Source organism: Pristis pectinata, chromosome 8, assembly GCF_009764475.1.
Source record: "Pristis pectinata isolate sPriPec2 chromosome 8, sPriPec2.1.pri, whole genome shotgun sequence".
NCBI lineage: Eukaryota > Metazoa > Chordata > Chondrichthyes > Rhinopristiformes > Pristidae > Pristis > Pristis pectinata.
Window position 1 is genome coordinate 10,328,976 of NC_067412.1, and position 26,084 is coordinate 10,355,059.

General features: G+C 40.1%; 1 protein-coding gene across 1 annotated transcript in view; it reads right to left on the reverse strand.

Moving 5' to 3' along the window:
* The window catches only part of LOC127573579 (RNA exonuclease 5-like), a 45,227-nt gene that overhangs the window by 5,914 nt on the left and 13,229 nt on the right, over nucleotides 1-26,084 (reverse strand). The window contains exons 7-15 of the mRNA XM_052021938.1: nucleotides 24,356-24,444; nucleotides 22,709-22,824; nucleotides 20,110-20,248; nucleotides 12,848-12,942; nucleotides 9,256-9,358; nucleotides 7,359-7,525; nucleotides 5,680-5,800; nucleotides 4,463-4,588; nucleotides 2,311-2,448 (exon numbers count right to left, since the gene is read on the reverse strand). Coding sequence (XP_051877898.1) covers nucleotides 2,311-2,448; nucleotides 4,463-4,588; nucleotides 5,680-5,800; nucleotides 7,359-7,525; nucleotides 9,256-9,358; nucleotides 12,848-12,942; nucleotides 20,110-20,248; nucleotides 22,709-22,824; nucleotides 24,356-24,444 — 1,094 coding nt within the window. The remainder of the gene's footprint in view (nucleotides 1-2,310; nucleotides 2,449-4,462; nucleotides 4,589-5,679; nucleotides 5,801-7,358; nucleotides 7,526-9,255; nucleotides 9,359-12,847; nucleotides 12,943-20,109; nucleotides 20,249-22,708; nucleotides 22,825-24,355; nucleotides 24,445-26,084) is intronic.

Here is a 26,084-nt window from a genome sequence, read left to right on the forward strand (position 1 = left end):
GGCCAAGAGACCAACAGAATTTCCCCACTCTATCACTGCAAAGTATTCAATAACTGACCAAGAGATGAAAGTTAGTTTAACATTTCATCAGAAAGATGGCACCCCTAATAACAGCACTCCACCTACTAGACTGGAGTGTCAGTCTAGATTTTGTACACCTGACTCAGATGGGAATGCCTTTCCTTGGAAATGAAATTAGTATTAATAATGTGAAAGATGAATTCTTGGGACACATACTATGTGGATTCCCAGATCAGCTGGATGTGATTGGGGAAAAGGTTATTTTAGATCTAATACTACTAGAAAAGGGTTGATTAATAATCTTGTTGTAAAGGGGCCCCAAGGAATCACTGACTATTATATACAGCAGAATTTTAAATTAAGTTCAAAAGTGATGTAGATCAATCTGAAAGCAGCATCTTCAATCTAAATAAATAAAATTATGAAAATGAGAGGCAGGTCAGCTGCAGTAAATTGGCAAAATAAAAAAGTATGATAGCGGACAGGCAACAATGAAAAAGGAATTTTGCACAATTAGCAACAAGTACATAATATTTTAAGTCTCAAAAATAAAGCAAGAAAAGTGGTCCAACCATGGAGAAATTAAAGATATTATATTATGGGAAATGGTTATAAAGTTGCCAGAAAAAGCAGTAAGCTGGAGGATTGGGAACATTCCAGAATTCAGCTAACGATGACCAAATGATAAACAAGGAAAAAATACAACACGAGGGTAACCTAGCAAGAAACAAAAGGTGCAAGGGCCATGACAAGGTGGATTGTGAGGTCAAGCGCTCATCTCCATCATACAAGAGGTCTGTTCAACAGTCTTACAACAGAGGGATAGAAGCTGACCTTGAGCTGGGTGGTAAGAGTTCTTAAGCTTTTGTATCTTCTGCCTGATGGAAGCAAGGAGAAGAGAGAATGACTGGGGTGGGAGGGGTCCTTGACTATGTTGGCTGCTTTCCCGAGACAGCAGGAAGTGTAGACAGAATCAATGGAGGGGAGGCTGATTTTTATGATAGACTGGGCTGTGTTCACAACTCTCTGCAGTTTCTTGGGCGGAGCAGTTGCCATAACAAGCTGTGATGCATCCAGGTAGGATGCTTTCTATGGTGCATCTGTAAAAATTGGTGAAGGTCATTCAGAAGGCTTTCAGTAGGTCCTGCACTGGACGCTGGTGAACAAGGTTAGAGCATATGGAGTTAGTGTAATATAGTGTGGATTGAGAAATGGTTAATATTGATAGATAACAGCAGGAATACAACAGGTCCTTCTCAGATTGGTACACAGGGTTCCACAGGGATCAGTGCTTAGACTCCAACTACTCATAATCTGTGTTAATGATTTGGCCGAAGGGACCAAATGTAAGATCTCCAAGTTTGTAGATGATATGAAACAAAGTCTGAGCTGCTAGGAGGATGCAAAGAGGCTGCAAGGGATGTAGACAAGATAAGTGAGTGGCTAACAACATAGCAGATGGAAAGCTTTCTAACTTGGTAGAAAAAGCCCCAGAAATGCTGAGCATTTTCTAAATGGAGAGAGACTGGGAAATATTAAAGGGACCCTGGTGTCCTTGCACACTTCATTCAAAGCTAACAATGCAGGAGCAGCAGGCAATTAGGACGGTGAATGCTATGTTAGTCTTTACTGCAAGAGGATTTGAGTACATTAGTAAGGATTCTTACTACAATTATATAGGGCATTGGTGAGACCACACCTGGAGTATTGTGTACAATTTCGGTCTACTTACCTAAATCAGGCTTTACTTTCTATGGATGAAATGTAGTGAAGATTTACCAGACTTGTTCACAAGATGGCAGGTATGCCAGTGAAAGATACAAAATTCTTAGAGGGCTCAATAGGGTAGATGACGGGGAGGGAGTGTCCCTTGGCTAAAGAATCTAGAACTACAGGGTCATAGTCTCAAAGTTCAGAGGACAGATTTCTTTTATTAAAAAGGTGATGAATCTTTGGAATTCTTTTCATTTCAGGACTGTGGAGACTCAGTCATTGAATACATTCAAAACAGTGGACTGCAGCAACAAAAGCCAAACGATGCAACATATTGTCAAAGACTGCCCTCTCTGATCTTTTCCAAGGCACATGGCCACCTGTCATTGCAGGCAATTGCACCTATTATAAACTATATTTCCTGAGAGAAGATTAATGTTTAAGTAACAGTTTAAGTAATCCATCTTGAGTTATTCCGAACAATTATGTTACTCTCTAGTTTAATATATTGGCTAAAATTATCACAAGAATTACTAAAGCATAAGAGACTACTCTTGCTGTAATTACTGCTTGTACCTGGTAGGTTTCTGTGGTGACACTGAAGGAACTGATGGAACCACAATTTCTGAATGTTCTTTTAACAGATTTTAAACAGAAATCCTTATAGAATGGCCCAGCATACACGGTACACATCTCTGACAATTTCTGTTTCATCTATGGAGAAATTTGAAGATAAAAACTAGTTAAGACGTGTCAATGAGATTTCTTTGATGTAAAGCAGTGATCTCGTAACAAATGCCAGTTGACACGTTAACCAAAGTATTTGGGATTTGATGGGTGAAATTAGCATTTATTAGTCATTCCTTAAAGTCCATGGGAAGGTGGGTTCTGTTCTTTAAATGTTAAGGAAATCAAGGGATATGGAGCTAGTGCAAGAGTAGCTTCGAGGTAAAACATCAACCATGACCTTATCGAATGGCAGATCACCCACAAGAGGCGGAATGGACTACTCGTGCTTCTACTTATCATGTTCTTACCAGTGAAATAAAGAACTTATGTTTGTCCTAAGCAGGCCTTCGGGGTGTTTTCACATTTTTTTATATTAGGTCAACCAAAACATTCAAGCCCTAAAGACTGTACTTTAAGGCAAAGAAAGACCTACAAATGCACATGATTTACAGCCCCTGGATGTTCCAAATCACCTTATATTCCAAGAAATGTGTTAATTGCTGTAACGTAGACAACACAGCAGCCATATTTTACACAGCAAGTTCCTGCAAGCACCAAAGCATTAAAATGCATTGCAGTTATCTGCCCAAACTACTCTGACAGCATTTCCCAGACACTAGATCTCAACCACTGGGAAAGACAAGGGCAGCTAGTGCATGGAAGCACCACTACTGTCAGGTTCCCCAAGTTGCATAAATCCTAAACTTGAAATATCGCCAATCTTTCTTCATTGCTGGATCTATATTCTTTAACTCTCTATCAACAGTGCTGTGGGAGTACCTTCACCATAATGACTCTTGTAGTTCCAGGTGGCAACTCACCAACACCTTTTTAGAGCAATTAGGATGGACAATAAACGCTGGCTTTGCCTGCAATGCTCAGATCCCAAAAATGGATTAAAAAAAAATGTGAATCAAGGGAAACTGGGATTGAACAAGAAAGTGGAGACAAGGCCAGTCATCAGTTTAGCATTTTAATGAATGGTAGCGTAAGCTCAATGGGCTATATGGCTAACTCCTGCTTTGATGTCTTATGTTCTTATATATGTGCTCTCCACAGAGCTGCAGGGGAAAGAGTTTCAATACTTCAGCTCAGTGACAATGAAGATATGCCAATAAATTTCAAGTCAGGATGGTGTGTGACTGGGAGTGGAACTTGCATTGCTGCCACCCTATGTGCTTGTTGCCTGTTGTTCTAGATGATGGAAGTCTTAGGTTTGGGGTGTGTTTCCTTAGCAAGTTACAGCAGTATTTGTAGCTGATGTATATTGTAGCCACAGTATGCTGGTGATTGAGAGAAAGACTTTGTATGCACTTCCATTGTAAATGCAGAAGGTACAATCTACTGTATAGTTTATAACATTGCACTGAGGTCATTTGACAGTATCCGCATTCCTTGAAATATCACTGAATAAGACAGGAGAAGCAGTGGGGTAGCAGCATTATCTCTGCAAATTAACACCACATTTTGGCATTCCATCATCTCCACCACATCAGTACCCTGAACTTCTCTTCCCAACAATGTTGTGGGAGTAATGTCATCACAATCGCTGGAGAAGTTGAAAAGAGGCTCATACTGTCAATTAGGAGCAAGTAAATCCCAAGTACAATTTTCTATTAAAAATGTTATTAAAATCATGCAAGCAGCTGATGAACCTTTTCTGCTCCTGGATGAGGAGAATTACTTTAACAGCTACTTCCTCTGTTAATAACATAATTAAAAGCAGGAGTGGCCTCTTGAGGTCCAATTGTGAAAGCATATTGCTGGTCATAGCTAGACAAGACCATCTGGCTCTTTATATTTGAAGACTTATGAATAAAGAAAATATGTAGAATATAGTAAGTCACACCTTTTAATTATTTAATAGACTCATTATTTCTCAGCAATGATTTCACATTGGTATGTTTATGCAAATAAAGGAATTTCACAGGAATTCTACAAATACAGTGATGCTAATTGATTATTGTACTGCAGTCCAAGTGTTTATTTTCATTCATACCTTTTCATGTAGTCGTCCTACATTGTCTTTCATATGTCGATCACATTCAATATAGTCAGCATAAGATGTAAAATGAATTAAACTTAAGGCAGCAGCTGGGATGTTGGTCTGAGCTTGCTGAATAACCTGCAGAAAACACATTCCAAGTATGTTCAGAGGCAAAGTGCTACAGCTTTATATCTTTAATTGGCAAGGACTTTAAAAAAAAATCTACTCATTTATGATCACAATCTACCTCAATGCTTGGTATGAATGCCAATCTGCATTAATGTGAAAATCTACATAAAATGTAATCTTTCACTAAAGATTTCAGTTGGCAAAATTTCTGTTTACCTGCAATAACAGTTCCATTTGTAGGTGTGCTGTGCAGGGCTTGGCAAGATTAGGTAATGGTAAACAAGATACAAGGTTCAATCCAATAAATCGTATCTGTCATATGTACTGGAATGGCAATTAGGCATACATCCACTCAAAGAAATGCTCATTTGAGAAGGCTTGTCAGTTACCCAAGTGGAATGTGCCAGTCCCCTGGGCTGAGGATAGTTGCTTGGAACCCTTTTAGATTACTTGCTTGGAAAATATTGTGCATTTCTCTAATCAAGTTTTTCCCATCCCACAGCTTAAGGACTGCTATTTTGCCCTCCTACTGTTGAGTTCATCAGCTTCCTCTCTGGGATGGTTTGGTGCTGACCTCCCTCTTCCCAAATGCAGCCCACATATCCCAATTAATTAGCTTCTCTGCTTTTGGGTCATCTGGTCCCCATCCTCTCCTACTCCAATCTCCACCTCCCATACTCTGATCTACACCGCAACTGTTTCCTCCCTACTCTACATCCAGTTCCAGTTCCTGCCTTGCTCTATTTATCCCCTCTCCTTTTAACCCTGTTTGACCTCAGTACAGTACTTGAGTGAGACTGTTGTGCATTGCCATGGAAAGATGATTATGAAAAATCATGCAAAATCTCTTTTTCAGTAGAAATATAACTAATAAAATGAAACATTTAAATTGTACTGCCTCTTCTAACTGAATGTTAATGCCGTCAGTGCTGTGAATGAAGGCTCACAAAGAAGAGTTTAAAGTAATTCTTATTGGGTTTATCTGTTGCTTGGTTCTGTATAGAGGGCCATCATATCTTGGCCATTTATCGAGTTATGGATGGAATTAAGTATTCTTTGTAGGCAGAAATCAGAACAAATAATGGATTCATATCCCTTACCTCCTTGTCTGTTTCACATTCAATTTTATGCCATGCTTCTTGGTGTGTCATCAACTTTATAGCCTTCTTTGTGCCTAATAGTACTGCCTTTAGATCAGCTATGCACATTTGTTTTAGCAAACTAGAGATCAAAAAAACCACACATTTCATATAAATGTTGCCATTTCTTAAAGTAATGAGAACATAATGACTTTTATTGAAGAAAAACTATGTTTGCCTTGAGATTCTAGGCTTTTGCATTAACAAAATTGCATCCATATTGAATACTGAGACCACGTATCAATCTTCTCAGATTTCATTGTTCTCATATTTTTATATTGTCAATCAACAAACCAGACACATCACAAGCATCAACCAAATAGAATGAATAGGCAGCTACCAAGGTGATTTGGTTCTTTTTCAAGGTATAATATAAATAATGTTATGTACAATACACCTCTTCCCAAACTTTCTTGCTCAAAGATTGCTTTGTGATATAAATTAGGCAAAAATCAGAATAAAATATGAATAAATATCATTCTGAGCAGATATTTTATTGAAAATACAAAATCATTAATTATATTTTGGGAGCATAAAATGTTCCCATTAGATTAATACCAACACCTTTAATTATTAAGTACTAAGGAACAAAACAAATTGCAGATTGTCAACATTTACTATTTATCTAGCACACATTAGTTATTATAAAAAAATATGGCAAAATAATTATTATACTTGGAGATGATGGGGGGGCGGGGGGCGATAGTAAACAGGATCACTTTGGAGTCAAGATTTCTGCCGGATGAGATGCCTGATGATAAATGATCAGATATCCTGTTTAACAGATTAGATACACAACTAAGAAAATTTGCAGCCATTCTGTTGTAGTGACTAGGCAGCTTTACTCACTAAATGAACTTCTCAGGATGGACCAGTCCCTTTGGTTGGGATTCTTTGCAGTAAGCCCCAGAAAACATTACATCAATATATTAAAACGTAGTGTTTCTGGTTAGACAATGAGCAGAAATTTCACGAGTGCTCTAGTGTTCACTAATTTTATTAATGCTCTCCAGTACAGCTTTAGTTGGTTAAACCCCAATAGTAACTCTGCACAATTTCACTGCCAATTTTGGATCTTGGCAACTTGCATCTAGGAGCTTTGGACTTAGGAAGATGGAACATATCCAGTTTATCTATGGGTTGAGAGTGCACAAGCCAAACAATAATCTAAAGATGTAGACTTCTTGGTATTGTTGCACAAGGAATCTTAAAGATGAGGCTTTCTTGTTTGCAATGTTACTACAGCCAACTATTCAAAATAAATGAAGTGCCCATTTCTGAGAGCTAACCAGTGAGTAGCCAGTACTAAAAATTTGCATTTCCTTTCACTCTGTAAAAAAAAATGATCATAATGTTTATTTGTAAGCATCAGAAGACAGTTGTGTAGTCACCAGAGAATGGTTTTAGCAGAAACATGTTTTCCAAAATCCTCCTCTCTGAGCTGAATTGAGACCCCTGGTTGCCCATCACCAGTGATATATTGACACATACTGTATATGGTAGGAGAATCAAAAAATGGGTAAACAATTTGATATTGTACTATGCTTTGAATGTGCTGTGATCAGAAAAGCCCACGAGGTTCCCGGTAGAAGGCAACAGAAGTGTGAATGTTTTAGAATTGATAAATGTCATGAACTAACTTGCCACAGTATAAGGATGCCCTGTCTTGAAATTTGTCTATCCTTCTGCAGCTTGTGCTCAGCTTGTTTGATGACATTTTCCCCTGACTTCTGGCTTCAGGCTGTGGCGTGATATCATCTCCCACTGGCTGCTTAGCTTGGAAATTCTCCAGGCTCAGCTCTGCTATCTGTAACCAAAGCATTTGCTGAATAGTAATATCCCTTATGCACAGACAGGCTACAAACATACTGGGCTCTGAAAAGAAACACATACAAAGAAAAAAATCCTCATCTGTTTATCCAGTGGAGTTGTTTTATGGAACTTGAGCTTATCAAATCCACTACATTCACTAAGATTTACTTAACAATGCTTTCAGACTCCCAGCATCTGCTGCCAAATGCAGCAACAGAGAGCTCAGCAAAAACGTGACAGTTTTAGGCAGCTACATAGGGAGGTATTGGGAGGGCAGTATTACCATTGGATACAGAATTTTTGTGGCACAGAGCATGTACCTGAAGCACAATGTTAGCAGCAAGTATTTCTGTGAAGCACATTGACGATGATCATGCCAAAACTGAGAAATGCTGGGGTCACCCAAGTTGTTATAAACTGCAAATCACAGTCAGTTAAAAAAAAATTCAGGTGGAGAAAGTTTTCCAGCCAACCAATGTCATGACTCCTTGCAAAGGAGATCTGCTAATGGAGATCCCATATGAAATTCTACATCGCTTGGATGATCTATAACACCCTCATGCTCTCTAAAGAGCCTCTTTTTTGTGTTGTATCAAATAAAATGGAACACTGATGATATTATCTGCAGTAGCTGCCACACTGAGAAACCCTGGCGATGGGGGGAGGGTTCTGTGGAGACATTAAATGTATTATTATTTCAGCCTTCATTTCAAAACTCCTCTGCAAATATTGCTGAACGCCAAGCTCAATTACCAGAAACAATTTCCCAGCTATTATAAAATTACACAATTTTTGGGAACTGCTTGGGTCACAATTTCAGGCACTGCCACTCTTCACTGTTACTTGAAATTACTAACCCCTCCAATAACTTAGCATTTTTAAGAACATTTGTGGTTTACAAGTGCAGCTAATACCCTGTACTCCAAATGGAACCACTGGCACTTTGAAACAGGAGTAAATCCAGGACTCCAGTGCACGTGTTGTCAAACTTGGAAGTCCAGGACATACTGACAGATTTGGAACTGCAAATCTGTCAGTTCCTTCTACTGCTAGATGCTAAGGAGCACAAGTTCACTGAGAGTTCACTGCTTTTATGTGGGGGAAAATCTGTGTTTATAGACTCAGTGTCAGGTTATACTTGGTGCACAATTGACACCCCATTAATTTTGATTGAGACCATAGGACTGAAACTAAGAGGAAACTAAATTCATTTCTCAAAATTACTTTGGCCTAGCTTAATGCTTTAATTACCTTCAATTATTCTTATGTTCCATTTGATATTAAAAAACTTCTTTTCCCCGAGTGATTCACTTCAATTTTAATGATTTTTAAATGTATGAATGCCAGAGATATTTAAAAGCTATTATTCACACAACTTTTTTAGCCAGCAAAGTTCATGACATTGCTATCCAAGCTTACAGAAACATTTCAGAGCTATTCAATGCACCTTGGAGGACCCGTCTTTGTTCAGACCATGCCGCTGGTGTTGGATGCTTTGGGACAGTAAGATAGGCCTCTGCAGCTGGATCAGATAAATACAGACATGGGGAGACAATTTTGATGGTAGGCCCCACGGAAGTCCAGTAAGTTTTGGATTAGTGTGTGCTTTTGACATATGTACACCGTTTCAACACGAAATATCAGTTCTGTAAAATCAAGACAGACATGCCGCTACGAGGTGAAGCCTAACTCCCACGTTCTTTGTTTAATGACTTACGAACATACCTTCACAGGTCCTTGGTTAATAAAATATTGAGCCAACTCCAAAGCTCCTCCTGCATCTTCTGATGGATCATGGCCACCCATTCCATTTGACTGAATTTCCCTTCTATTTGGGAAAAAATGGATAAGATGGATTTCCCAAAAAAAATGCAGTACCTTTGTACAGTTAACACAAACTATATTCTCCAGTGCAGAGACGTCTTAAAGTTTGAAACACCAGTGACTCAGTTAGTGAAATCTAAAGATAACCGATTTGCTCCAAAGCTCCTAATCTCATGACTTGCAACATGCTTTAATGGGTTACTATGATTTCTTAAGATAAAAGTGCCCAAAGACCATTTTAGTAGGGCATTTAGCCCTCAACCTTGTTCTGTTATACAATGGGATCATATAATTGACCTTACTTCACAGATATGATTTGAGCCCCATACCACTAATACCTTTGGTTAGCAAAATACCAGTCAGTCTCAGAATAAAAACAATCAAATGACCTTCCATCAATTATTATTTGCTGAAGGGAGAATTGCCTATTAGTTTTAAACTGTTCTCCCTACCTAGAGATTCCCTAACAAGCAGAAGTAGTTTCTACCTACCCAATCCATTCCTTTAATATCGTAAAAACATCAATCAATAATCCTTCTCCTTACCCTGAACGCTAGCTTACATACTGTCTCGTGGAGGCCAGGTATCATTTTGGCAAGCCTACATTACTCTCACCACATGGTCAATAGATCCTTCCCATGGTGTGGAAGCCAGGCGCAGTCTACCCAAGAATCTGTACTGCTGCAGAATAACTTCCACAATAAAACTCTAATAATCCATTCTCCAATTTTTTTGAAATCCTGATTGTTTGACATCTGGTTCTCTGGTTTTGTTCTCCATATTCCCTTTAAGCTCTCTGGGGTCTCATTCCCACGTTCCTTTTAAACACTGGGGCCCTGTTTCTCACACACCCTTTAAACGATACTGGTTCACTGGAAAATTTATCCTACTACTGTGTGGCATTAAAAAAAGTGAATGAAAAGTGTGTTGGTGTATTAATAGGTGCAATATCGATTAATCCAGAGAACCTGCCAGTCCAGCACCACCAAAGTCCCAAGGGAGTTTTAATGTGTCTCCTTGCATTCTAGTCTGCTAGTTGTAAATGGCAATTTTCCATTGGTCTTTGATTTTCCTCAGTTGCTGGTCATGAAAAATTAATCGAGTACAGCATGTAGTTGCTAAGGGAAGGTCGTTTCCGAATAATGTGATTGAATTTTATGAGGGCGATGATTTTGATACAGTCCACAAGGATTTCAGCAAGCTGCCTGACAAAACTCCACGTGGCAGAATGATCAGAGAAGCAAAAGCTCACAGGATCCAAGAGAAAATAGTAAATTGGATCCAGAATTGGATCAGTGGAAAGATGCAAAAAGTAAAAGTCAATTGTATTTTAGTAACTTGGAAGCTGCTTGTAATGCAATTCCACATGACTCCTTGCTAGCTTTTCATGGCATATATCGACGATTTAGATTTGAATAGCGGATGCACGATTAAGAATTTGTGAATGATAGCGAGGAAGAAAACTATAGCGTCCAGGTGGGTAGAAAAGTGGCAAAAGGAATTTAGAATAGAGAAATATAAGGTATTGCGTTTGGGAAGGTTAAACAAGGGAATGCATGGTAAATGGTAGGAAACAGAGAGACCTTGGAATGAATGTCACAGGTTGCTGAGATTGCAGGTAGGTTCATATCATGGTTAAGGCACTATATGGGAACCATCCTTTGTTGGCCAAAGCAATGAATAGGACTAACTGGCCATGCTATAATGGTTTAAAACACAAGTTAGACCAGAGCGGAAGTATATATACAATTGTCACCATTATATTATGTGAAGGATGATAGTGCTGGAGAGGGTATTTATGAGATTCTTGCCAGGACTGTTTAAGTTTAATTATGAGCTGTGATTAATTAGGCTGTCTTCTTTTAAAAAAGCTAATGGGAAATTTTAGTGAGGTAAAATTACATATGTAAATAAAGTGAACAGGAAAAACATTTCTCTGAGCAGAGAGGTTAATAATTAAGGAATGCAGATTTAATGTAAGATTAGGATAGGAGCCGAGGAACAATAAATTCACCTAAAAGAATGGTAGGGGTTAGGACTTCAATGATTGAAAGTACAGAGGAGGCAGAACATTTCACATTTAGGAAGCACCTGGATGAGCATTTAAGGGACATAACCCACCACAAGGTTATAACTGAGAACAAGTAAGGGCCTGAGTTACAAGGAGAGGTTGTGTAAACTAGGACTTTACCTGGTAGGTGAGAGATTAAGGGGTGACCTGATAAAGGTATATAAGATCATGAGGGGCAAAAACAGGGTGAAAATGCATAGTCTTTTTCCCAGGGAGAAGGTGTTAAAAACAAGAGGGCATAGATTTAAGATAGAGGGGAGAGATTTAAAAGGGACAGCAGGGGTAGCTTCTTCACGCAAAGGGTGGTGCATATTTGGAATGAGCTGCCAGAAATAGCAGTTGAGGCGGGCCCATTAGCAATGTTTAAAAGCCATCTAGATAAGCACATGGATAGGAGAGGTTTAGAGAGCTATGGGCTAAACACGGGCAAATGGGACTAGCACACTGGGTAAAACAGTCAGCATGGACGAATTGGGCCGAAGGGCCTGTTTCCATGCTGTATGACTCTAAGTGGAATCATCTCAATAATTCCCTTTTGGCTGAATCGCCTCCTTCTCCACCATAAATGATGTACACACTTGGATCCCCAAATCTTTTACAGCCTCCACTGCTTTGAGCTTTTCACCATTTAGGAAGGGCTCTGTTGTATCCTTTTGAAACTGGTGAATTCATACTTGCTTAATCTATGAATTTCTTTAATTTTATCTTTCTATCTATACTGCTTAATTACCATCTTGCTTTGAGTCATCATCAAATTTGAATATGTAGTCTTTTTCATTATTCAAGTTACATATAAATAGTGAACAATTGTGGCTCTAATACTGATCCGATGGGATTCTATTAATTACCTCTTACCAATGTGTTTCTGCCCATTATCCTCACTACCAGCTGTCATTCAGCCTAACCAGGTCAGTAATTTGTCTTAATTCTGCAAGCTTTAATTTTGGTGAAGAATCTCATGAGGAAATTCATCAAACACCTTTGGGATGCCCATTATATACGTATGCCATCCACAGACATTCCAGAGGAGACTCTTTGTAATACGGAGTGGTAAAGAAACCAGGAAGAGAAGCCCGACATTGTTTTGTAGGATTTGAGGAGGAGGGGAGGGATCAAGTTGGAATTGGCTTAGAAACAACACAGGGACAGCAGTGTATTCCATCTAGAGCAGAGAGGGGACAGCCTCTTTCCTCTGCATCTATACCAAATTACGGTCCTGCACTTCACTGACAGTGCAAAGACAGACTCAGTAATAGCATCTTCAAAATCTTTAATTAAAAAGGTCCAAAATATTCACCAATAAAAGAGATCATAACTTAAAATAGGTATTTTTTCCAAAATGATGCTGTGTTTACTATCCCTTTCCATCACAACTGCAAAATACTACCCACCCAAATTAGAAAATGAATTTAATGATCTTACCCCAGAATATTTTTTACTAAATCTTTCAACTTAAACTTTCGACCCAAGTCTCTGACAAAAAGGAGTGACGTGTCAATTACGTTTGGATGAATCATCTGTAAGAGAAATTAATTGTACTCATTACCTGAATAAGCATGCAAAATATGGAAAGGCAAAAAATTAAAAAGTATAAAGTGTTCTGCTTCTCAAACAATACTCACTATAGTTGCAGATGTTTACCAGTGCTATAGAAGCTTGTTGAGTGACTGGTTAAAGCCAGATGGATTGTGAATTGAATATTAATGTTACTTAATGAAAACTATTTTCTGTTAAAAGTCCATATTCCAACAGAAGTAAAAAACATGCCAAAAAAAAGTCAATGGTTTCTTGAGGTGTATTTAATCAATACAAATAGACAATAGACAATAGGAGCAGAAGTAGATCATTGGGCCCTTCGAGTCTGCACTGCCATTTTGAGATCATGGCTGATCCTCAACAATCAATATCCTGTTCCTGCCTTGTCCCCATATCCCTTGATTCCCCTATCTATAAGAAACCTATCTAGCTCCTTCTTGAAAGTGCCCAGAGAATTGGCCTCCACTGCCCTCCGAGGCAGTGCATTCCACAAATTCACAACCCTCTGGGAGAAGAAGTTTTTCCTCACCTCTGTCCTAAATGGCCTAGCCCTTATTCTTAAATCATGCCCCCTGGTCCTGGACTTCCCCAACATCTGGAACATATTTCCTGTCTCTATCTTGTCCAATCCCTTAATAATCCTGTATGTTTCAATCAGATCCCCTCTCAATCTTCTCAATTCCAGCGTGTACAATCCCAGTCTCTCCAACCTCTCAGCATAAGACAGTCCCGACATCCCCGGAATTAACCTCGTAAACCTACGCTGCATGCCCTCTATAGCCCGGATATCCTTCCTTAACCCTGGAGACCAAAACTGTACACAATACTCCAGGAGTGGTCTCAGCAGGGCCCTGTACAAATGCAAAAGAATCTCTTTGCTTTTGTACTCAATTCCCCTTGTAATACAGGCCAATATTCCATTAGCCTTCATCACTGCCTGCTGCACTTGCTCATTCACTTTCAGTAACTGTTGAACAAGGACTCCTAGATCCCTTTGTATTTCCCCCTTACCTAACTCCACACCATTCAGATAATAATCCCCAGGTCCAGATGGTCTGCATCCCAGGGTACTAAAGGAGGTGGCTCTAGAAATTGTGGATGCATTGGTGATCATTTTCCGATGTTCCTTGGATTCGGGGTCAGTTCCTGAGGATTGGAGAATGGCTAATGTTATCCCACTTTTTAAGAAAGGAGGGAGGGAGAAAACGGGGAACTATCGTCCAGTTAGCCTAACATCTGTAGTGGGGAAGATGCTAGAGTCCATTATTAAGGATGAAATAGCGGCATATTTGGATAGCAATGATAGGATTGGGTCGAGTCAACATGGATTTACCAAGGGCAAATCATGCTTGACAATCTACTAGAGTTTTTTGAGGATGTAACCAGGAAAATAGACGAGGGAGATTCAGTGGATGTTGTATACCTTGACTTTCAGAAGGCATTTGATAAAGTGCCGCACAGAAGATTGGTGGGTAAAATTAGGGCTCATGGAATTGGGGGGCGGGTATTAACATGGATAGAAAACTGGTTGGCGGATAGGAAACAAAGGGCAGGGGTGAATGGATGTTTCTCAGAATGGCAGGCCGTGACTAGTGGGGTGCCGCAGGGCTCGGTGCTGGGACCGCAGCTGTTTACGATCTACGTTGATGATTTAGATGAAGGCATTGGGAATAACATTAGCAAGTTTGCTGATGATACAAAGTTGGGTGGCAGTGCGACATGTGAAGAGGAAGTTAGGAGAATTCAAGGTGATTTGGATAGGTTGGGTAAGTCAGTCTTCAGCCCCATTAGTCTACCCATCACCATTTCTTTCCTAATGTCAATCCACTTCAGTTCCTCTGTCACCCTCTGCCTTTTGTCCATCCTTACTTCTGGGAGACTTCTTACGATAATATATGTATCTGCTGGGCACAGAGCACCAGCATTAATCAGTCAGGGATAAGGTGCTATATACTGTATAAGCTTATAGAACCATACAGCACAAAACAGGCCCTTCGGCCCACCATGTTGTGCCATCAGACCACCCTCACACTACCTAACCCCTTCCTCCCGCATATCCCTCTATCTCACATTCCTCCATATGCCTATCCAACAAGCTCTTGAACCTGTTCAATGTATCTGCCTCCACCACCACCCCAGGCAGTGCATTCCATGCACCAACCACTCTCTGGGTGAAAAACCTCCCCCTGACATCTCCCCTGAACCTCCCACCCATAACCTTAAAGCCATGACCTCTCGTCTTGAGCACTGGTGCCCTGGGAAGGAGGCGCTGACTGTCTACTCTATCTATTCCTCTCAATATTTTATATACCTCTATCATGTCTCCTCTCATCCTCCTCCTTTCCAGTGAATAAAGCCCTAGCGCCTTAAGCCTCTCCTCATATTCAATACTCTCCAATCCAGGCAGCATCCTGGTAAATCTCCTCTGCACCCTCTCCAACGCCTCCACATCCTTCCTATAATGAGGCGACCAGAACTGAACACAGTACTCCAAGTGTGGCCTAACTAGAGTTTTGTAAAGCTGCATCATCACCTCACGGCTCTTAAACTCAATCCCGCGACTTATGAAAGCCAACATCCCATTGGCCTTCTTAACTGCTCTTTCCACCTGTGAGGCAACTTTCAATGAACTGTGAATATGAACCCCCAGATCCCTCTGCTCCTCCACACTGCCAAGTACCTTGCCATTCACCCGATACTTTGCCCTGGAGTTTGTCCTTCCAAAGTGTACCACCTCACACTTCTCCAGATTGAACTCCATCTGCCACTTGTCAGCCCAGCTCTGCATCCTATCAATATCCCTCTGTACGACGGCCCTCCACACTATCCACAACACCGCCTATCTTAGTGTCGTCTGCAAACTTACTAACCCAGCCCTCCACCCCCTCATCTAAGTCATCTATAAATATCACAAAAAGTAGAGGTCCCAGAACCGATCCCTGCAGGACACCACTAGTCACTGCCTTCCAATCCGAGGGTACTCCTTCCACCACAAGCCTCTGCTTTCTACATGCAAGCCAATTCCTAATCCACACAGCCAAGCTTCCTTGGATCCCTTGGCCTCTGACCTTCTGAAGAAGCCTACCATGACGAACCTTATCAAATGCCTTACTAAAATCCATGTAAACCACATCCACCGCACTACCCTCATCAATCTTCCTGGTCACCTCTTCAAAGAACTCTATCAGGCTTGTGAGGCAAGATCTTCCCTTCACAAAGCCATGCTGGCTGTCCCTAATCATTCCATGATTCTCAAGGTGTTCATAAATCCTATCCCTTAGAATCCTTTCTAACAGCTTACCCACCACAGACGTGAGACTCACCGGTCTATAATTCCCTGGCCTATCCCTATTACCTTTCTTGAACAAGGGGAAAACATTCGCAACCCTCCAATCCTCCGGCACCACCCCCGTAGACAACGAGGACTCAAAGATCCTTACCAGCGGTTCAGCAATCTCCTCCCTAGCCTCTCGAAGCAGCCTGGGGAAAATCCCGTCAGGCCCCGGAGATTTATCTGTCTTAATATTATTTAACAACTTCAACACATCCTCTCTCTTGATATCAACAACCTCGAGAACATTACCCCTACCAGCACTCCCTTCCACATCATCAAGACCCCTCTCCCTGGTGAATACCGAAGAGAAGTACTCATTGAGAACTTCTCCCACTTCCGCCACCTCCAGGCAAATTCTTCCACCTTTGTCCTTAATCGGACCTACCTTTACCCTAGCCATCCTCCTACCCTTCACGTACTTGAAAAAGGCCTTGGGATTTTCCTTAACCCTACTAGCCAAAGCCTTTTCATGTCCCCTTCTAGCTCTCCTCAGCCCTTTCTTAAGTTCCTTCCTCGCTACCCTATATTCCTCACGGGCCCTGTCTGAACCTTGCTGCTTATACCTCACGTATGCTACCTTCTTCTCCCTAACAAGTCGTTCCACCTCTCTCGTCACCCACGGTTCCTTCACCCTGCCATTCCTTCTCTGCCTCACCGGGACATATTTATCCCTAACATCCTGCAATAAGATCCCTGAACATCGACCACATCTCCATGGTACATTTTCCTTCAAAAAGGACATCCCAATTTACACTCCCAAGTTCTCTCCTTATAGCCTCGTAGTTAGCCCTTCCCCAATTGAAAAACCTCTTGTCCTCTCTGCACCTGTCCCTGTCCATGACAATTTTAAAGGTTATGGAGCAATGGTCACTGTCCCCCAAATGCTCACCCACCAATAGATCCTTCACCTGTCCCGGTTCATTTCCTAAAACTAGATCTAACGTGGCATTCCCTCTAGTCGGCCTGTCAACATAATGCGTCAGGAATCCCTCCTGGACACACTTAACAAATTCCGTCCCATCTAAACCTTTGGCACTAAACAGGTTCCAGTCTATATTTGGGAAGTTGAAGTCTCCCATTATAACAACCCTGTTATTTCTGCTTCTCTCCAAACACTGCCTGCCAATCTGCTCCTCTATATCTCTACTGCTACCGGGGGGTATAATGGACTTTATCTTAGAACGTGGTGAAATACCACCAAATTCTGATGGAAATTTGATGAGGATTGAATCCCTTGGGGCTACACGACACAGGGGCTAAGATTATTTGATAGAGACATTTTAAGTTTTGCCTGGTTAAAACAGGATGGTAACCCCCTGCACACGATACACCAAAATACACCACATAGACTCATACAGCATGGAAACAGGCCCTTCGGCCCACCTGGTCCATGCCGAACAAGATTCCCATCTAAGCGAGTCCCATTTGCCAGTGTTTGGCCCATAACCCTCTAAACCTTTCCTATTCATGTACCTGTCCAAGTAACTTTTAAATGTTGTTGATGTACCAGCCTCAACCACTCCCTCTGGCAGCTCATTCCATATACTGACCATTCTTTGGGTGAAAAAGTTGACCCTCATCTTCACCAGGTCACTATATCTCCCACTATAGTCACCACAAATTTTCCTGGACCTGTCATTTGATAACAGGAGAAGTCCTCTAAACAAGGCTGCAATTCTTTTAATATATGAACCATGGATGCCTATTAACACAGAACCCAATTCGCTCTTATGAAATTTGGGTGAAAGAAAGTAAACAAAAAACACAAAATTTATTTTTCTCAACTCACATTTCTTGATGCATGCGCAAACAATGCAGCTTCGCTTTATGGAAAATTGCAAAATGGACTGTTTTCTAAAAACGTAACTCTCTGTAAAGCAGGGGTAGCACATAATGGGAAATAAAATGGTTGAGGCATTGAGCAGATTTGTTCCAATTCACACACTATAAGACACAATATGTAGCAGAGGTGGAGGGATAGCAAGGGTCTAATGATGATAAAGTAATTGGAATTGGTTTAGTATTGTCACATGTACCAAGGTACAGTGAAAAACTTGTCTTGCATACCGTTCCAACAGATCAATTCATTACACAGTGCACTGAGGTAGTACAAGGTAAAACAATACAGAATGCAGAGTAAATTGTCACAGCTACAGAGAAAGTGCTGTGCGGGTAGACAATAAGGAGCAAGGTCATAACGAGGTAGATTGTGAGGACAAGAATCCATCTTATCCAAAATGCATCACCTCACACTTATCTGTATTGAAATCCATTTGCTACTCCTCGGCCACTTCCCTAACTGATCAAGATCCCCCTGTAATTTACGATAACCTTCTTCACTATCAACAACACCTCCTAATTTTGTGTCATCCGCAAACTTACTGATCAAGCCTTGTGCATTTGCATTCAAATCATTTACATAAATAACAAATAACAAGGGTCCCAACACCAACCCCTGCGGCACACCACTACTCACCAGCCTCCATTCCAAGAAACAACCTTCAACCACCACCCTCTGCTTCCTACCTCCGAGCCAATTTTGAATCCACCTAACTAGCTCTCCATGGATTCCATGGGACCTAACCTTCCAGACTAGCCTACCATTGCTTAGGGAAGGAGGAAAAGAAAAATCGGGAATTATGTACCAGTTACCTTGCAATGTCAGCAAAATTCTGAAATCCATCAGTAAGTAGTAGCGGGGCATTAAGAAAATCATTATTAAGCAGTCAAAATGGTTTTATGAAGATAAAAATAGTGTGACAAATGATGAGTTTTTTGACAATGTAGCTTCCTGGACAGACAGGACACACTGCACCTAAATTTTCTAAAGTCATTTGATAAAATACCACACAAAAGATTGATACATAAAACAAGGGCTCATGGTAACATATTGCCATGGACGATGATTTGGTTAAAGTTCAGAAAATAGTCATTTTCAGGTAGGCAGACTATTACTAGTGGGGTGATGCACAGATCAGTCCTGCGCCCTCAGTTATTTTCAATTTATATTAATGATCCAAGTCGGGAAATTATGCAAGTTGGGTGGAAAAGTTTGCTCCAAAGAGACACTGCTTTGCTTTCTTTAATCAAGTAGCGAGAAATTAATAAACATTTGATGTTTAGTGTAAACCTGTTGTGCTGCTTCATAAAGCATAGAAAGTAAACACTTTGGAACAGTGAACAATTAGCAAGGTAAGTAGTACATTGGGCTTTGGGGAGTTACAGCACAAAAACAAAGAAGTCTTGGAGAGATTGTATAGGGCTTTATTGAGACCTTATTTGGAATACTGTTTGCAGATTTGATCTCCCTACCTAAAGAAGGATATACTTGCCTTGGAGTAAGTGCAGTACAGATGACCTCCTGAGATAAGGGGCTATTCACTGAGAACATAATGAGTAAAATTTGCCTGTAATCACTGGAGTGAGAATGAAGAATGAGATGAGAAAGATGTTGAGAGGTTGTTTTTTCCTAGTTGAAGAGATTAGGTCTATTTTCAGGATTGGGGTCACCATTTAAAACTGAGATAAGCAGAAATTACCTTGCGAAAAGTTGTAAGTGTTTAGAATTCACTACCTCAGTGGATACTCAGGCATCAAAGGTACTAAATACTGAGCCTGATGGATTTTTGGACATTTAATTGAATCCAAGAATATGGAAATTGGCAGCAAAATAAACTTGCACTGCAGGATCAGTGGTGAGCTTACTGAATGGTAGTGAAGACTCAGGCAGCTGTTGGGCCTACTCCTATTTCTATTTGTCTTAAATCCATAGGAATTCTGTGAAGACAATTACAAAGATATTTGTAGTACTTACTTGCAAAGCTTTCAAATCATTATTTAAGGAATGTCCCACAAGGACAGCATCATGGGGCAAGATCTTCCTCAGCATGGCCTGAACATCCTTCAGTTTTGTTTTTACAGGCACAAGCATTTTCCAAGTAATGCCAGAGAACCTGAATGTACAATTTATGACATTGCTTAGCTCTATCAATTCCATGGAAATTTTGATCATTACAAAATTATTAAAAAGCTTAAAAATATAGTTTTTACTTAGAATTTAGCCAAAGGATTTTGGGCAAGGCAATTATGATAATGCACACCAGCCTCTTTATTGTGTTACAGTTCTCCTGAAGAAAGCAGATAGAAATATTTAAATAATTCAGTGAATAATTAATCCACGATAACCCATACCTCTATGTTTAGAGGCATTAGGCTGAAGTGATCCCTCAATGATTACATGAAGGACGTATCTGGAAATGCATTAATGCCTCTGCCCAAAGGAGTCAATGACAATATGGGATTACGCTGCAGGTAAAATTTAGATGATATTGACTCTGATTTTATAAAGGCAAACAACAGGAAGAGTTAAAGAATACATTATTCTTATTCCATGCTGCCAACAAAAATAACTAATGAAATAGGAGACTTTCAACAGAGTGATTTATTTAATATTAAATCACACAAATTAATAAGGTCGTGCAGAATCTAACTCAAACTGCTGCAGTTTACATTAAAATGGTTGAGATGAATTTATTGGATCTTATTTATATTACATATCAAAATCCAATAACATTCTGTCATAAAGGCTGTATTCCTGTTTGATATGTGACCCATAAATATTCTGGTTGTACATTAAAATGTCAGATCACACAGGCTGACTATTTTACAGGCCACTGATTAGTTTCAGTTTCATGTAATCCAGAAAGTACAATAATATCATATCGGATAAAAATATGGCAATGCTTCTGACCCAAGAGGTAATCTTCCTAGTTTTATGCTACAGTCTTCTGCCAATTTCTAGTACAAAGAACAACCATAGCAGCAGATGCATGGCCTATCGTTAAATACTCAAACCCATATCATAACACAGCAGTCCACGCAATCATAAGTTGAAGTATATTGCCTGTGTAATCGCTAATACCAAAATAATGCAAGTACTTCAGCCACTTCTCCTCAACGTGCTATAACCACCAATGAAGAAAGCAACTTTCAAGACCTCAAGGTTGCTTCAGAACATACTGAACTGTGGTCACTGTTGTAACATGGAAACTTGGCAGTAAATGGAACACAGCAAGCTCCCACAATAAGTAAAGTGCAACGACCAGATAATCTTCTGAAAGTAAAACAGAAATGTTGGAAATATTCAGCAGGTTAGGTGACATCTGTGGAGGGGAAAACAGTTATTGCTTCCTATTTGCTGAGTATTACCAGATTTTCTGTTTTGCCGCAGATTTCCAGCATCTGGAGCATCTTGCTTTTTAGATTTTTTTTTGTTAGTTGAGAATCAAATATTGGACAATACCCTGTAGAGATCATCCCTACATTTCCTCAAAATACAGACCTTGATTCTGGAGCAACAAGCAAAGAAGGGTCTCGACCCGAAATGTCAATTGTCCGTTTCCCTTCACAGATGGTGCCTGACCTCTTGAGCTCCTTCAGCATTTTGCTTGTTGCTTCAGATTCCAGCATCTGCAGTCTCTTGTGTCTCCATGGACCTTTTATTCTGGTTAGCAGGGAGCCCCAGCACCAGGCACTGATATATGTATTAAGAGCGTACTTAAACAGTTTACATGAAATGGTTGGAATTTGCTGGACAAGAGAATCTAGATCCTTATCAGCGAGGCTCTAAGCAACCAAGAATGCAACCATGTAGGACCACCTATAAGGGAGTCTTGAAGCAAACCTGTGTATGAAATGCTGAAAAACACTGCCAGGTAAGAAACATTTAATTAAACTTATCTAATAAAGTATCTAAAATGTATTCTTGTCCCTCTCAGCTATTGATGTCCATTCAAACTTTTCTGTGCCAGGTTAGTCTCTCGGTAGCCTTCAAGGTTAGATTTATGGACATTTTGCACTTTGCATCCACCAGGTTGATCCAGACTTTAAACTGTCCAATGGTGAAAGAATCGCCATCTAGAAACTGACAGCAAGTTCGCAGTTTCCATGTATGGAAACCTTGAATTTGCTGGCTTTTACATAAAGAAACAAAGGCTGTTCCAGAAAGAACTGCTGACACTCCCCTGCAAATTCTCATCCAATGTTATGGGATCTTTTAGCTCCAAATGAGAAAACATGGATACTAGTTTATGCCTCATTTAAACTACAGCGACTCTGACATTATTGCACTCTCTCAGTTTTAGCCTGGAGTGTCAGTCCAGATTTGGTGCTCAAATTACTGCAAGAGAAACTTGAAAACACAACCTTCTGACTCCGTTGCCAGAGGTTACTACTGGGTTGAATAACATTTAGTTCACATAACCTGGAACTCCACTGCATGTTTTTGTAGCAAAACTTCAATACGTTAAAAAAGCCAAACACTGGAAATGAAAATATTTGAAAAATATCTATCTGTACACAATGAGAAAGAGGCTCTTTTTATGTATCTGCTATTAATCCAGTTTAATCAATACCTGGTGAGGTAGTTGAAGATCTGGTTGTCTGGTTTCACCAGCTCATCCATCAAACAGTGTCCCTCTGTATTAACAACAGAGATACGTGTCAGCTCTCTTCCCTTTCTAGTTAGGCACTGGAATAATCCAAACAGATAAAAGAGTAAAACACCTGCAATACATTAGAATATTTTTATATAAGAGGAATGAAAGTTATTATCGTGCTATTTGGCCTCATTTTGAGGTTAAGCCCACAATTTAAACTGTCAGCCTTGGTTTGGTGCAGGACTTTCATCTCCAATTCACTGGCAAAGTGCTTATGCCCCAATCCAGAAGATTGAGCAAATAATTGAGATTGACACTTCACTGCAGTCGAGTCAACGATGCATTATACAAGATCTTCTGGATAAAATGTGCCCCTAACTTCCGCATCAGAAGGATATTAAAAAAAAAGTCCATGGCACAAACTGAAATAAACCAAAGGAGCTGCCATGGTGCATTGGCCAGAATTAATCATCCTCGCTAGAACAGATTATCTGGTCAGTTTCCTCACTGCCATTTTTGCAGCCTTGCTTTACATTATTTTCTTCTACATTTCTCAACATAACAGCTACGTTTCACAAATATTTGTAAGGCAGTGAAAGTTTGGGCTGCACTGTTGATGTAATAGGAACTACTTAATGCTATTGAATGCTACCACATTATACTCTTATACACCTGTTAAATATTAAAAGGCTGTTTAAAATGCTGAGTATCATTGAATCATTTTGTATTTTTAAAAGTAATACTAACATTGGTGCATTCTACCTTGTTGAGGTTGTTTCATCTCAATCCCGTTATTGATGCTCTTGCTCTGATTGCAAGTGTTGCACACGTAAGCATTTCACTAAAAGTGAGTGACCACAGTGGGGCTCAGCTTCAGGTGCTTGGTATTTGGAAAGTTCACTTTATGAGGGTGCAGCAACGGAATATGAAAGTACTCCCACAGACACACAAAGGCACAAACTTTAAGGTGACTTGTCAGTGAAATAACTCAACCTCTGCAGGAATCTAGGACAGTGACTCATCATTGGAGTAAATAGGGTTAGGAATTAAATTCTGGCAAAGCCAGCAATGCCCACCTCTAATGTCTGAATAAATAATAAATTGTTCAATGATGGACTTAGAGGGGCCATCTTTTGAGCAGGATGCTAAACAGAGGTAGCAGTAAATAATCTCATGACACTATTCAATGTCCTGGTCAATCTTTTTACTTCAAGAAATAACAAATTATCTTGTTATTTAACTAATTAAACTAATTTACATTGCTGTGTGCAAGCTATGTTATGCCTGCAAATGTTTTTATTTATTCACAGGATGAACATATCACTGATAAGGCCAGCATTTATTGATCATCCCTGATTGCCCCCGAACTATGTGCATGGAGTACAAATGTGTCAATAGACTTTACTGTGAACAAAACAAGTTGCACATGCCTTAAGTAAAATATAGGAAAATACAGGCTGTATTACATTTCCATTACTGAAAGGGATGGGAATTTCTACATGCTCAGCTTGTTATTCTATATGCCTGTACACATTCAGACCTTGGTCCATGTTGACCCTGCCTCTCTCACTTCAATTTAAAATACCTAATTGTTGAAGACATTAAACCAGAAAATTAAATTACCATTTCACAATCTAGGCCAAATAATGGACTGCTGTCAGTTACGTCAGTTGTGCACCCACTCTGAACGAATTCTTCAGATCCTGGAATGCCTAAAACATTTTATATATTAAAAAAGAACTTCAGGATATATTTGGTACAGTGGTTTACAAATTCAACACAGCAAAACAAAGACAGTGGTTGTCATTTAACGGTGGTGGTACATACACCGCAATGTAGTCAAATAGGATTGACCACATAATTCTTTAACATTCAACATCTGTCAACAGGATGAGAGTATGAGAGCACGGAATAAACTTAGCTAAAGCAATTAATATTGGGGTTGCTGGCCTGGTCACTATATCAAATGTTCACTTAGCTACCAGGAGTCAGTGAAAAAAGCTATGCAAGAGCAAAGGACATTTAATTAACTCTGTTTTGAAACTAATATAAATATAGAAGCTAAAATATCCAGGATAAGAGCGAAAGGAACCAAAAAACATAACAAGTATTACTTCAACATGGAATGTAAATGGGCGAGGGTGCATTAGAAATATCTGGACTGTAGTCACCATAGGTTGAACTGCCTCACCTTAGTTTTGAAAATTTGCTCTACTCCAATGGAATGTTTGTTGGACATAAGGTGGAACATTATGGTGAGAAAGACTGAGAAAAAGTGTTAGGCAATGACGCAGTGTTGTTTGACAGAGGATGGGCCCTACATTCAATGTCCGCAAGACAAAGGTCCTCTACCAACCTGCCCCTGCTGCCCCACGCTGCCCACTGCCAATAAAGGTTCACGACAAGACCCTGGAAAATATGGACCACTTGCCGTATCTCAACACCTACCTCTCGATGAAGGTAGACATCAATGATGAAATTCATCATACCTTTCATTGTCCCAGCACAGCCTTCCATCGACTGAGGACAAGGGTATTTGTGGATCAAGAGCTCAGACTTGCACAAAGCCTGTGGTTTGGCAGGCAGTACCGATCCCTCCTATGTTTATGAGACGTGGATGACTTATAGCAGGCACCTCAAGGTAGTGGAAAAAACCAGTGCTGTCACCACAAGATCATCCAAATTCACAGTGAACTAAGCATCCTCTCCTTGGCCAACCACCCCAGCACTGAGGCCTTAGCTACTCTATGTTTGCTCCATTGGACAGACCATGTCACTTGCATGCCCATCAACAGAGTCCAGAAAAAAATACTGTTCGAAGCTCTATCATGGGAGATTGGTAGGGAGGCTGGGGAAAAGATTAAAGGATGTGCTCAAAGCCTCTTTGAAAAAGCGCAATTCTGTTCCTGAGTTTCTCAATGATTCGGGAACAGCTTCTTCCCTTCTGCCATCAGATTTCTGAATGGTCCTTGAGCCCATGAACACTACCTCGTTATTCCTTTTCTTTTGCACTATTTATTTATTTTTGTAATTTATATATTTTTATGTCTTTGCACTGTACTGTTGTCACAAAACAACAGGTTTCACGTCATATGTCAGTGATAATAACCTGATTCTGATTTTCTAGCCCATGATCACTCAGAGAATGAGCATTTGGAGTGGTATTGAGAACTTCAAGGTCATGCATCAGGAGCACATAAAAACTGTGTGCGAGTGGTGAAAAGAGCACATCAGCTCACATATGATCCACCTACGTGCCCTGTCAGCCAACTTCTACCCATCTGTGGTTCCCACACAGCCACATCAGTACCCACACAACCGCAGCAGAAGCTAGTCATTCTCTATCATATGC